At 51.5% G+C, this 14,430-nt stretch overlaps 1 protein-coding gene across 9 annotated transcripts in view; it reads left to right on the top strand.

Moving 5' to 3' along the window:
* The first annotated feature begins 202 nt into the window (after nt 1-202).
* TNFRSF8 (TNF receptor superfamily member 8) overlaps nt 203-14,430 on the top strand; it is an 80,837-nt gene continuing 66,609 nt past the window's right edge. For 6 of the 9 annotated variants that reach the window (XM_074019938.1, XM_065529757.2, XM_045380537.3 and 3 more), the window contains exon 1: nt 203-500. In XM_074019938.1, coding sequence (XP_073876039.1) covers nt 438-500 — 63 coding nt within the window. In that variant the 5' untranslated portion in view covers nt 203-437. Of the gene's footprint in view, nt 501-4,724; nt 4,903-14,430 lie in introns of those variants that run through there. The other 3 variants (XM_074019966.1, XM_074019954.1, XM_065529766.2) reach the window with 1 other exon arrangement.

The following is a 14,430-nucleotide window of genomic DNA, read 5'->3' as shown; positions in this document are numbered from 1 at the left end:
GGGCCAGAAACTGCCTGCCCCCGCTCCCCCCACGCCCAGGTGCGGCTGGCAGCACACTCCCTAGAGCCAGGACCACTAGTTCGGTCAAATCCGGGGCGGGCCATTCAAACAGCTAAGGGAGGCGTCTCCTAGTGCGCCTTTTCCTGAGTCATCTCTGCACGTGTTTGCCCCTTTTTTCTTCGCCGCTTGCCGCTAAGTGTTCCTGGAACCAATTTGATACGGGAGAATTAAGGCTGAAACCTCGGAGGAGCAACCACTTTTGAAGTGACTTCGCAGCGTGCGTTAGGTGCGGACTAGGTGGCCGCGGCGGGAGTGTGCGGGAGCCTGAGTCCACGCGCGCGGCTGAGAACCGCCGGGACCGCACGTGGGCGCCGCGCACTTCCCCCGCTTCCCAGGTGGGCGCGGGCAGCCAGCCCACCTCCCGTCCGGCCCCGGGGATGCGCGCCCTCCTCGCCGCGCTGGGACTGCTGTTCCTGGGGGCGCTCCGAGCCTTCCCACAGGTAAGCGGGTGACGCGCGCCTGGGGAGGCGCCGGCCGTCCAGAGCCCGGACAGTGTGGGGTGCGTGGGACGCAAGGGAGGACACTCCTCATTCCGTTCCCTGCCCAGCTGGGGTGAGGGGGTGCGGGTGACAAGCAGGGACACCGGAATATGCAAGCACCCACAGGTGGGAGGCTGGCTGAAGGGCTAGAGGGGGGCGCCTCCTCCGCACCCCCCGAAGGCTGGGACTGATTCATTCATTCAGTATGAACTGGACCGAGCGCACTGCCATACGCGGGAGGCGCTTTTTGTCCCGACTACCTGCTGGCCTGTCGGGGTCCTGGGCAGATCAGGTGAGGCCGTGGGGGTCGTGGGCAGGCCAGGTGGACCTCCCTTTGCCATGGGAGGTTGGTCGTCCGCGCTCTACCCTGCTGTGTGCGCGGTCCCCTGTTTGCCCCCTCCCTAACCTGGTCACTGGCTGGAGGGTCAAGAGAGGGAGGGGGAGTTGGCTGTGCGTGAGAGTGGGGTGAGGGCGCAGGACCACCTGGATTAGTTTCCCCAACCCGCGTCCGGCAAAGCAACGCTGTGGATTGAATTAGCTGGAGCACGTGGTGGGCATTTGCCCCTGGAAGAAGGTCAGTGGTGGGGCTGAAGTCTATGGTGGGTTGCCTCAGAATTGGGTTTGAGGACTGCTTCAGGAAAACTGAGCACTTACCAGTGGCCAGCGCCAAATTAATCACTGCGGGGAGAACTCAAAGTAACCAGGTGTGTTTCACTGAGCCCAGGGGCTGCCTGAGAGAGAGGCCCTCAGCTGACCCAGCACCCTGGTGGACCCCTGCATAGAACCATAGTAGGTGTGAGTGGATGTCTGCTGAATGACACAGAGGGAAAGGAAGGAGCAGGCTGTTGGTCCAGCAGTGGGTCGCCCTTGGGGAGAGGGAGGACCCAGTTCCCCTTTAAGCCTACAGGAAGAGAGGAATCCATGCTATGGATCAGTTCTAGTCATCTGAACCTTAGGCAGTGGGAGGAGAGTGGGGGAGTGGGCTTTAGGCAGGAGGGAGGATCTATGCAGCAAAGGGGACAGCCAGGTGCCCCCTTCCATCTCCCATGGGCAATGTGAGGCGTTGCCCCTTCCCCCCAAGAGGGCAGGGGGGACAAAGCCCTAGCTAGAGACGTCCTGTCCCAGCTCTGCAAGCCCTCACCTGGGGGAAGGTGAGTTTGGGGTGCCAAGGTCTTGGGGAGATAAAGGAAAGGAAGGGATGTGAGAGGGGCTTGGGGGGCTTTGCTGGTTTGGCGGCTGAAGCTCATGTACTTCCTTTTTGTAGAGTGAAGCCCCCTCCACTTTTTTATGTTAGAGACAGGGTCTCACTCTGTTGTCCAGGCTGGAGGGCCATCATAACTCATTGCAGCCTGAACTCCTATACCCACCTTTTTTTTTTTTTTTTTTTTTGAGGTGGAGTCTCACTCTTGTTGCCCATGCTGGAGTGCAATGGCTCCATCTCGGCTTGCTGCAACCTCTGCCTCCTGGTTCAAGTGATTCTCCTGCCTCAGCCTCCCAAGTAGCTGGGATTACAGGCATGCGCCACCACACCTGGCTAATTTTTGTATTTTCAGTAAAGACGAGGTTTTACCATGTTGGTCAGGCTGGTCTTGAACTCCTGACCTCAAGTGATCCTCCCGTCTCAGCCTCCCAAAGTGCTGAGATTACAGGCATGAGCCACCACATCTGGCCTCCCGTACTCTTTTTAAAATAAAAATACTATATATTTAATTGCACAAGGAATATGCAAATATATCCTCAAAGCAAAACGATAAACGCTACAGATAAAGCCAAGTCTTTTGAAACTTCCTCATCCTGATCCCTTCAAAGATGTAGCCACTGTAATTGATTTGGTGTGTTTCCTTTGCAGACCTTTATAAATGCATGTCTATATTTATATTGTTTTTATAGACATATATAGAGTTTTCCATATACTATACCCTACAGTACATATGGTTCTTCATTTGGCTTTATAATGTCTATGAGGCATCTTGGTGAGCTTTCCATGCTGAAACTTACACATCCTCTGCCTATCTTTTAAAATGCTATGTGGTCTTTTACCAAATGGGATGTTTCATAGTTTATTTACGTCCTGGATGGATGGGTGCTAAGGTTGCCACCACTATTCTTTCTTTCTTTGTTCGCTATTACAGGGCACAGCCCCATATGGATGCTTTTGGAAATAAATGTCTGTGATTCTTTCCTAGACAAGAGACTGAGAAGAGAATACTGAGGTTGCAGGGTGAAAATGCATTCAAATGAAAAGACACCACCGAACTGCCTTCCAGGGTGGCTGGACAATTTACCCTCCTGTTAGCAGGCCAAGAGAGTAGCAACTTTCCCACATCCTAACCGACATTTGATCTTATCAGCATTTTAATTTTTCTCAATGTGATTAGTGAAAAGGGTTATATCCTTGTTGCCTTAATTTGCATTTCTCACCTACCGGGGAAGCTGAGCGTCTCTCTGGGCTCAGGCACTAGGTCATTTCTTCGCAGGACTCAGGGGGTCTTTGTGGAAGGGGCTACCTGCCCAACACAGTACTCCTTTTTACCCCTCAAGCCTTCTCCCACTTCTGTTTTTTTCAGTAAAGGTTCAGGAAGCTCATTATGTTAAAAAAAAAAAAAAAATCCCAAATTAGGGTTTGAATTTCCTTGAGTTTAAAATTCTTTTTTTTTTTTTTTTTTTTTTTTTTTTTTTTTTTTTTTGAGATGAAGTCTCCCTCAGCTGCCCAGGCTGGAGTGCAGTGGCACGATCTTGGCTCACTGCAGCCACCCTCTCCAGGGTTCAAGCGATTCTACTGTCTCAGCCTCCCGAGTAGCTAGGATTACAGGCACTTGCCATCACGCCTGGCTAATTTTCGTTTTTTAGTAGAGACAGGGTTTCATCATCTCGGTCAGGCTGGTCTTGAACTCCTCTGCCCCCCTCGGCATCCCAAAGTGCTGGGATTACAGGAGTGAGCCACTGCCCCCAGCCTAAATTTTTATTTATTTATTTTTATTTTTTGGGACAGTCTCACTTTGTCTCCCAGGCTGGAGTGCAGTGGCGCGATCTCAGCTCACTGCAACCTCTGCCTCCTGGGTTCAAGTGATTCTCCTGCCTCAGCCTTCCGAGTGGCTGGGATTATAGGCATCTGCCACCACACCCAGCTAATTTTTGTATTTTTAGTAGAGATGGGGTTTCATCATGTTGTTCAGGCTGGTCTCGAGCTTCTGGCCTCAAGTGATCCTCCCGCCTCAGCATCCTAAAATGTTGGAATTACAGGCGTGAGCCACCGTGCCCATCCTGAAATTCTTTTTTCATCTCTATTTGATTTTTCCCAAGACTCCATCATTTTTCGCCTGGTATTCTGAGGCGGGAATGCTTTCTTGCTAGCTGTCACCATCTGAGAGGTTAGCCTCTGATGCTTCATGTCACTGTCTTGTCCAATTGTGTTTTTTGCAGTCTGACCCAGGGTTAACTGGTGCATATCCGCAGAGAAAAATTTTTCCCCCATAGCTCCATCCTTTTCATCCAGGCACCATGGGGTGGGGTTGAGGGGTGGGGGAAGCCCCGGCCTTCTTGCGAACTCAGTAGACTTAGAATTCCCCCAACATCATGTTCCTTGCCAGAGCTAAGGCTACACAAGCCTTCCTCCCACTTCCACGTACCCCCAATTCCAGCCAGATGTAAGCAGCTTTGTTCTGAGTGAGTGTGCAGGCTGGGACCAGGAAGGTTCTCATGAATGAATCTTAGCTGGGGCCGGGCGCGGTGGCTCACACCTGTAATCCCAGCACTTTGGGAGGCCACGGTGGGCTGGCAGATTACTTCGAGACCAGCCTAGTCAACATGGTGAGACCCCCTCTCTACTAAAAATACAAAAATTAGCTGGGTGTGGTGGCAGGCGCCTGTAATCCCAGCTACTCAGGAGGCTGAGGCAGGAGAATCACTTGAACCCAGAAGGCGGAGGTTGCAGTGAGCCTGCACTCCCGCCTGGGTGACAGTGCGACTGGGTTTCCAAAAAATAAAAATAAAAAATCAAATAAAGGAATTTTAGTTGGGGTGATAGAAAAGCTCTATGTGTGACTTCTCCACCTAGCAATTTAACTTTAAAAGCTTAGCTAGTTACCCCACAGAGTGGAGTGCTAATGGAATTTCAGGGAGTGACAAGAGGGCGGGAGAGATTTTCTGGTTTTGTTTTGCAAAGGGGACATTTCCAGAGCTGCTCAAATCCTGCAGGGAGGCAGGACGAGGGGACCTGGAGAGGAGGGGACCCTGAAGGGGTGGAAGGAAGGCCTGGTTTGTCTTAATCGAAGCCCTTCCCGAGGCAGCACAAGCGCTCTGGGGACAGGGAGTCGCGTTACTCAGCCTGAGAGCGTGAGTGCCGGAAGGAGGGGCGTTTACTGTAAGTTTCTGCTTCTGCTCCCACTCATATCTGACTTAAACTTGTTTCTTGAGCAGATTGTGATTCATTCTAAGGTTTGCATACTCCCTCATCACCCTTCTTCACATCACGACAATCATCAGAAGGAAAATGGGGCTGAAGGATGATTGTGTCTGGGCCGGGGGAGTCCGGGAGGCTCGAGGGTCCTTGGCGATGACGGTAGATTAGCCCAGCCTTGGCCAGCTTGTCCCGCCAGTGCGCTGACGCTGGGGGTGGCCCATCTGGGATGACGGTTCTCATTTCACAGACAAGGATTCAATGCGGACGCCCAGAGGTAGGGGAGAGTCTTGCTCACAGTTCCAGGACTGGTCGGGGTAGCGCCCACCTAAGCCACAGACTAGACACGTAGAATGTCAAAAAAAAAAAAAAAAAAGGCAGCTCTGGGCCACACCAGTTCTCCACTTCTCTCTCTCCCCTCCCAGGTCCGCCCTGGGGATACTGGGGTGGGGGTGGGGGACCTCCTTCCGGTATCTACGGTTGAAAACCACTGGGCATTCTCGTGGCCTCGCTGGTGGGGAGGGACTTTTTATACATGGCTCAGTCTAGTTACTCCCTGCATGCTTAAGTCCTTGGGTGACATTGATGCAAGTATTCATGCATGCATGCATTCAGCAGATCTGAAATGAGCAGCTGTTCTGGGTCAGGCACAGCTCCAGGGACTTTCATTCGGCCTCTGCTTGTATGTCCCCCATGACAGGATGCTTGCTCCGTGCCGAGGCAGCTCACGCCATCCTGGGTTAGCTTTGGTATTTAGACGATCTTCATGATACACTGAAATCTAGTTTCTTTCTTTTCTTTTTTCTTTTTTTCTTTTTTTGAGATGGAGTCTCTCTCTGTTGCCCAGGCTAGAGTGCAGTGGCGCGATCACGGCTCACTACAACCTCCACCTCCTGGGTTCAAGCAATTCTCCTGCCTCAGCCTCCCAAGTAACTGGGACTACAGGCATGCACCACCATGCCTGGCTAATTTTTTGTATTTTTAGTAGAGATGGGGTTTCACCATGCTGGCCAGGCTAGTCTCGAACTCCTGACCTCATGATCCACCCGCCTCCGCCTTTCAAAGTGTTGGGATTACAGGCATGAGCCACTGCGCCTGGCCTTTTTTTTTTTTTTTTTTTTTTTTTTTTGAGAAGATGGAGTTTCGCTCTTGTTGCCCAGGCTGGAGTGCAATGGTGCCGTCTCGGTTCACTGCAACCTCTGCTTCCCAGGTTCAAGTGATTTTCTTGCCTCAGCCTCCATAAGTAGCTGGGATTACAGGTGCATGCCATCACGCCTGGCTAATTTTTGTATTTTTAGCAGAGACAGAATTTCACCATGTTAGCCAGGCTGGTCTCAAACTCCTGACCTCAGGTGACCCACCCGCCTCAGCCTCCTGAAGTGCTGGGAATACAGGCGTGAGCCACTATGCCTTGCCTGAAATCTAGTTTTGAAAATGAGTCACCTCTGTGTTCCTCAGAAGTGCCTCTGGTAATGTGAAGACTGTGACCTTGGGTCCCCGCAGTCTCTCAGCCAGTCACACACCTGTCCTCCAACATTTATTCCTCATGTATCATGAGCTCAAGGCTCCTCATCTGCCTGTTCTCTTCAATTCATTCATTCCACAAACATTTATTGAGCACCTTCTGCATGCCAGGGAGTACTCTGGGTGCTGCACGTTCATCCATGCACCGTATAGCCAGGTCTCTGCTCCGTGGAACTGACTTTCCACGGGGTGACGGGGTGACAGTCAACAGACTGCTGCTAGCTGCAATGAGAGGATTAGAATCCTGCAGTGTGAGAGAGATGGACGGCTCCCTAAGATGGGGAAAACAGGATTTGCAGAGCGTAACACACACACACGGAATGAAAAGAGGGAGGAAGCCAGTGGGAGGTTAGTAGAAGAGCATCCAGGCCCAGGGGGTAAAAGCCCCAAGAGGCTGGAGGAACAGGAAGGAGGCCGGTGTGGCTGGAGGGAAGTGAGTGAAGACGGGTGGTTAGGAGCAGGTGGCAGGAAAGTTGGTAGATCGTGCAGACCTTTGTGGACTGTGGTCAGGTTTTTGGCAGGGGAGTGATACTGCATGATATATTTCAAGTTCCCTCTGTCTGCTGTGGGGGCTGGGAGGTGGGGGGAGCAGGCAGGATGGGAGTAGGAAGCCAGGTCATTGCAGTGATCCAGGGGAGGGGTGAGCAGAGGTGGGAATGTACTTTTTCTTCTTTTTTTTTTTTTGAGACAGGGTCTTGCTCAGTCGCCCAGGCTGGAGTGCAGTGGTGCGATCTCGGCTAGCTGCAAGCTCCGCCTCCCAGGTTCACGCCATTCTCCCGCCTCAGCCTCCCAAGTAGCTGGGACTACAGGCACCTGCCACCACGCCTGGCTAATTTTGTTTCTGTATTTTTAGTAGAGACGGGGTTTCACTGTCCTAGCCAGGAGGGTCTCGATCTCCTGACCTCATGATCCGCCTGCCTATGTAGAGACAGGGTCTCGCTATGTTGCCCAGTTTGGTCTCAAACTCCCAGGGCTCAGGTGATCCTCCTGCCTTTGCCTCCTATGTGCTGGGATTACAGGCATGAGCCACTGTGCCCAGCTGGAATGTGCTTTCAAGCTAGAATCAAGCAGACCCCGTGGATGGGTCTGCAGGGAGCACAGAGGGCGGGGGGAAATCAGGGATCCCGTCCATATTTGGGAGCTCAGTGTCTGGCTGCAGGGAGGTGTCATTTTGGGAAGTGGAAAAAAACAAGTGAAGGATGGAATAGGTGTTTTGGAGAAAAGTTCTAGTTTGCCCATGCTCAAGTACAAGTAGGGGTTGGGTGTTGAAGTATGGAGCCATCTATAGACTCCAAGCCGCTGATGTGGATCTCTGGGTACCAGAGTCCACTGTAGAATTCCTGGTGCCACCTGGGTCAGAGACCACTCCCCAGTAGACTCACCTTACTTCTATTTTTTTTTTTTTTTTGAGACGGAGTCTCGCTTTGTCGCCCAGGCTGGAGTGCAGTGGCCGGATCTCAGCTCACTGCAAGCTCCGCCTCCCAGGTTTACACCATTCTCCTGCCTCAGCCTCCCAAGTAGCTGGGACTACAGGCGCCCACCACCTCGCCCGGCTAGTTTTTTGTATTTTTTTAGTAGAGACGGGGTTTCACCGTGTTAGCCAGGATGGTCTCGATCTCCTGACCTCATGATCTGCCCGTCTCGGCCTCCCAAAGTGCTGGGATTACAGGCTTGAGCCACCGTGCCCGGCCACCTTACTTCTATTAACCTAACCCAAGATCCCCCTTTTTTGGCCTCCACATTATCCTGTTCATTCATTCCAACCCAAGCATAGGCTCTTTTATTCATCCTGGTTACAGTATATGTTCGTTTTCTTCTGCTGCTATAACAAATTAGCACACATTTGGTGGCTTAGAACATGAAGGTATTCTCTTGTAGTCCTGGTGGTCAAAAGTCTATGACAAGTCTGTAATTCCAGCACTTTGGGAGGCTGAGGTGGGCAGATGCTTGGGGCCAGGAGTTTGAGAGCAGCCTGGCCAACATGGCAAAACCCTGTCCCTGCTAAAAATCCAAAAATGAGCTGGGCATGGTGGTATGTGCCTGTAGTCCCAGCTACTTGGGAGGTTGAGGCACGATAATTGCTTGAACCTGGGAGGCAGAGGTTGCAGTTTGCCGAGATCCCACCACTGCACTCCAGCCTGGGTGACAGAGCAAGATTCTGTCTCAAAAAAAGGAAAACAGTCTATGATAAGGCAGTGGAGCTATGGTTTTCTTCTGGATATGCTGTGGCAAAATGTTTCCTTGCCTTTTTCCGGCTTCTAGAAGCTGCCTGTGTTCCTTGGCCCCTGGCCCTGCATCACTCTGAACTGTCCTTCCGTCCTCACATTTCCTCTCTCTCTCTCTTTTTTTTTTTTTTTTTTGAGATGGAGTCTTGCTCTGTTGCCCAGGCTGGAGTGCAGTGGTGTGATCTTGGCTCACTGCAACCTCCACCTCCTGGGTTCAAGTGATTCTCCTGCCTCAGCCTCCCTAATAGCTGGAACTACAGGCACCCACAACCACACCCAGCTAATTTTTGTATTTTTAGTACAGACGGGTTTCACCATGTTAGCCAGGCTGGCCTCGAACTCCTGGCCTCAAGTGATCCATCCGCCTTGGCCTCCCAAAGTGCTGGGATTACAAGCACTCACCACCATGCCAGCTAATTTTTGTATTTTTACTAGAGATGGGGTTTCACCATGTTGGCCAAGATGGTTTCGAACTCCTGACCTCAAGTAATCCACCCGTTTCGGCCTCCCAGAGTACTGGGATTAGAAGCATGAGCCACCTTTGAGAGTAGGGTATTTGGTTAAAGGTATGAACTTTTTTGTCAGCCTGTCAGGGTAATCCCTTACTTCTGACACTAGCTGGTGACCTTGAGCAAGTTAAGTTACCTCTGTGTGCCTCGGTTTCCCTATCTATAAAATGGGCTAATAACAGTAGCTACCTTGTATTGTAGGGCTGGTGTAAGGATGACAGGAGTTAATATGTGCCAAGGGCTGAGAATAGCTCCTGGACACAGTAAGTGCTGTGTAAATAAAGGTGAGCCTTATTAGGTGCCTGTTGTATGCTGGGCATTGTGGATACAGTCTTGGAGATGAACCAGTTCCAGTCCTTGCCCTCGATGGGTGGCAGTGTGGGAAGGGGAAGACAGAGGAGAGGGTGGCCAGTGCTGTGTCGGGGACTGTCTGGGGCCTGTGGGAGTCCAGAGGAGCCCATCTTCACTTCCACCTGGGTCAGTGGGGGATGGAGCCTCCAGAGTTTGCAGTGACGAGGCTCTGCACCATAGATGGTGCCACTGTCCTCGCCAGCTTTGCCCAGGGCTCTGGAGGCAGCAGAAGGGGTCAGAGGTCAAACAGCACATCAGCGCCCATGGTTGGGGCAAGCCTGGGGCCTGCTTTGGAAGCCCCACCCAGCAGGCTCCCCTTGGGTTCTTGGGTCCTCCAGGGAGCTGAGAACTCCTGGAGGTGTCACCCACAGCTTCATTTCAGCAATTAACTTTCTTGATGGCCTGCTGCCTGCCAGGTATGGTTCCTGGTCTCAGGGAGTGCACAGGTAGTGTGGCCTCCGCACAGTCTCCTGAAATTGTTCCAACCTGCCGAGACCAGGAAACTCCTAAACCCCACCTTCACCTTCCCAGCCAGGGCAGGCACCCTTCCCGCTCTTGAGTCAGGTGAGGGAGGCCAGGATGCAGCGGCCAGGCCAAGAGTTCTCTCTCTCCAAACGGTCTGGGGGGCATGTGCCCCGCCCCTTCCCCACACACAGTCTAGGAGAGGAAGGTGGGCAAGGAAACACACCAGGCTGGACTCAAAGGCTCACGCCTGTATTCCCAGCACTTTGGGAGGCCGAGGCAGGAGGATCTTATGAGCCCAGGAGTTTGAGAACAGCCTGGACAACAAACAATGAGCTGGGCATGGTGGTACGCACCTGTGGTCCCAGCACCTCAGGAGGCTGAGGTGAGAGGATCACTTGAGCCCCGGAGGTCAAGGCTGTAGTGAGCTGTGTTCATGATCGCAGACTGCACTCCAGCCTGGGTGACCGCGAGGCCCTGTCTTAAAAACAAACAAACAAACAAAAAGTAAATACACAAGCCCCTTCTGAGCAAGTGGCCTGAGGCTGACACAGGAACCCAAGGCACCTCCAAGAGGATCAGAAAGTTGAATATTCCCGGGGAGCTGGGCCCCGTTTCCTTTTTCTTCACGTCCACTACATTTTCCTCCCTCCCTCCCTTCCCTCTCTTCTTTGTCTCTTTCCTTTCTTCCTTTCTTCCTTTCCTTTCCTTTTCTTTCCTTTCATTTCCTTTTCCTTTTCCTTTCCTTTTTCTTTTTTTTTTTTGACAGAGTCTCGCTCTGTCACCCAGGCTGGAGTGCAGTGGTGAGATCGTGGCTCAGTGCAACCCCCACCTCCCGAGTTCAAGCGATTCTCCTGCCTCAGGCTCCCGAGTAACTGGGACTACAGGCATTCACCGCCACGCCTGGTTAATTTTCATGTATTTTCACTAGAGATGGGGTTTCACCATGGTGGCCAAGCTGGTCTCAAACGCCTCACCTCAAATAATCTGCCTGCCTCGGCCTCCCAAAGGGCTGTGACTTCAGGTGGGGGCCATTGCGCCTGGCCCACTACATTTTTCTTTGTAGCTGCCATCGTCCCGTGGTGGCTGTTGCTGCCTGGGAACGTACTTCAGGGCTGGGTGGGTTTTACCCCGTCTGAGGTGTAGCTAAGGATGCAGCTCTAACACTTGCTTCGGCCTTGGAACCTTCAGGATCCCTGCAGTCTGAACAATTGGCTCATGGAGCTGGCATGGGATTTCTGTGGGGCAGGAGGGATTTCTCGGCGGGAAGGGAGGATCAAGCAGTTTGCTAAATTCGGACTCAAGACGTGATCTTGGTAAAGTGGACTCGCTCTCCTCCATCCTGTCCACCTCCCCACCACATGAATGGTCCTGAAACCCTTTAATGCTTCCCTAGTGCCAAAGGCAACATTTCCCAGTCACTTTCTGGCAATGGCAGTTCTGAGAAAAAAGGTTCTACGGCCAATGAAGTTTGAGAAACATTGCAGATTTTTCTGACTAGCCCCCATATCCTTCCTTGGAGAATTAGAGAGTAAGAAAGCACATCAAAGGCTCTGAGAGGCCCCGTGATCTAAAATGGATATCTCTCAAATGGACTCCAGTGATTTTTTTTTGTTTGTTTATTTATTTGTGAGACAGGGTCTCACTCTGTCACCCAGGCTGGAGTGCAGTGTTACAATCGTAGTTCACTGTAACCTCAAATTCCTGGACTCAAACAATCCTGCCACCTTAGTTCCTTGAGTAGCTGGGACTGCAGGCACGTGCTACCATGCCCAGCTAATTAAATTTTTTTAATTTTTTAAATTTTTGGGCCGGGCACAGTGGCTCATGCCTGTAATCCCAGCACTTTGGGAGGCCGAGGCAGGTGGATCACTTGAGGTTATGGGTTTGAGACATGCTGAAACCCCATCTCTACTAAAAATACAAAACTTAGCCAGGTGTGGTGGCACATGCCTGTAATCCCAGCTACTTAGGAGGCTGAGTCAGGAGAATTGCTTGAACCTGGGAGGCAGAGGTTACTGTGAGCCGAGATTGCACCACTACAGTTCAGCCTGGGTGACAGAGTGAGACTCCGTCTAAAAAAACAATTTTTTTTTTTTTTTTTTTTTTAAAATAAAGACAGGGTCTTGCTATGTTGTTCAGGCTGGTCTTGAACTCCTGGGTTAAGCAGTCCTCTCACCTTGGCCTCCCAAAGTGCTGGGATTAGAGGTGTGAACCACCACGCCTGGCCTTGTTCTTTTGCCTGTCATCTGTTACTATCCTGTAGCCCCAGCATTTGATGAAACTTATTTGGGAAGTGACAGTGAAGAGCTTCTGTGCTCATCTCTTTTTCTGACTCCCTGACTCTCTCTTTTGCCTCCCTCTTGCATTTTTAAGTTCCCTTAAATTGCATTGGCTCACCTGGATAATCCAGGGGGAATCTCCCATCTCAAAGTCAGCGGGTTCACAACCTCAACGCCATCTACCGCCCCGATTCCCCGTTGCCATGTAGGGTGACGTATATGAGCACATATATGAATATGTCACCCTAGGTCCTGGGGATTAGGAAGTGGTTATCTTTAGGGGGTGCTATTCTGCTGACCACAGACCCCCTCTCATGTCACATGACATCCCACACGACAATAGGCACCCAGTGAGGATGGTATGATTCTTGCTAACTGACAGAGCAGGATTGTCACCATCTTGGACAAGCATCGCCATTTTAAGTTCTCCTTGATTAGAAACCGCCTAAATCCAACCCCAAAACATCAGCCTAATGGCTAATGTCAGCATGACCATAAACCACAAATGATACCTCCAACGAAAAACATTCCAACACTAAGATAAACACCCCTGTCCGACCAGAGACATGCCAGCCCCGAGATAACCTTCCCTCTGACCACAGACATTCCCAGCATGCAGTAAAACTCTCCTCCATACACAAACATTCCTTGCCTGCGATAAGCGCCCTCCCAGAACCCTTAAATACCCTTAGTCTGTAAGAGAAAATGCTGCTGACCGAAATTGGCCAGAAGCCCCTCTCAGTTTTATTTTCCAAAATAAACCTGTCTTTGACTGGTAAGCCACTTTTCATGTTTTTTCCTTGTTTCTTCAACTCTTACACGAACATTATTTCAAGGTACTTGCCTGTCCCTGAGTTCCTTCCAGCCAGGAACTCCAGGCTCCACCCTCTATGCTGTTTCCGTGTCCACTGTCTTTGGGTTTTACCTCCAACCCTGGGGCCAGGCAGCATGGGGCCCCGCACACTCTTCCTCAGCTGTGCAGGAACTGGGGGAAGCTCAACTCGGCACCTGCTTGCAGGTGGGACAACTGGGAGAGGTGCTGCCTGTGGCTGGAGATGGACCCTGTGTACCTGTGGGTGTGTTTAAAGAGGGGGAGGAGGATGACTTTAGTTTCAGGTAGTCTGTTGGTCTGGAGCTCAAGTGAGCACTCAGTGTGGAGAGAGGGGTTCAGGGTCCCACAGTTAGGAGGTGACTGAGTTCAGCGTGTGGTAATATAGTCTAGTGGTTGCTTAGGCGTGGGGGTGTGGCGGCAGACTCATAGTCCTCTAAAATGTCCATACGTTCTACTTTGTTAATTTAGGAGAGGGTCTCACCCTGTCACCCAGGCTGGAATGCAGTGGCCCAACCACAGCTCAAGAGATTCTCCCATCTCAGCCTCCCGGGACTACCGGTGCATTCCACGATGCCCAGCTAATTTTTGTATCTTTTGTAGAGATGGGTTTTCTCCTTTGCTGTGTTGCCCAGGCTGGTCTCAAACTCCTGAGCTCAAGTGATCCTCCTGCCTCAGCCTCTCAAAGAGCCGGGATTTTAAGTGAGAGCCAGTGCGCCCAGCCAAATGTTCACACATTCTAATCCCGAGAGTATGGATCTTGAGATAGGAAGATTATCCTGGATTATCAGGGTGGGCCCAATCTAATCACATGAGTCCTTAAAAGCAGATAACCCTTCCTGGCTGTGTTAGAGAAAGATGATAGAGGCAAAGAGAGAAATGTGATGTGAGAAGGACTCAGCTCACTATTGCTGGTTTTGCAGATGGAGTAAGGGGGCCATGAGCCAAAGGATGCCACAGTCCCTAGAAGCAGGGAACAGCCCTTAGTTGGCTGTCAGAAAAGAAACAAGACCTTAGTCCTACAACCACAAGGAACTGAATTCTACCAACAACCTTAGTGAGCAAGGAAACCAATAGTCCCCTAGAGCTTCCGGTAGGGACACAGCACATGACCTGGATGGGGGTGATCAGAGAGGGCTTCCCAGAGGAAGTGGCACTCATGAGTGAGGTCCCAAGGATGAATGGGGGTACGCTGGATTTAGGGACTGGTGCAGGCAGAGGAACAGCATGCACAGGCTGCCGCAGGGAGTGGGGTGCCCGTGGGGTGCCAGTGGCAAAAAGAGGCTGGTAGGAGAGAGTACCAGGGACTT

The sequence above is a fragment of the Macaca fascicularis genome, chromosome 1 (genome assembly GCF_037993035.2).
Source record: "Macaca fascicularis isolate 582-1 chromosome 1, T2T-MFA8v1.1".
Taxonomy (NCBI): Eukaryota; Metazoa; Chordata; class Mammalia; order Primates; family Cercopithecidae; genus Macaca; species Macaca fascicularis.
Note: the sequence above shows the minus strand (reverse complement) of the source record. Positions and strands in the feature narration are given on the sequence as shown.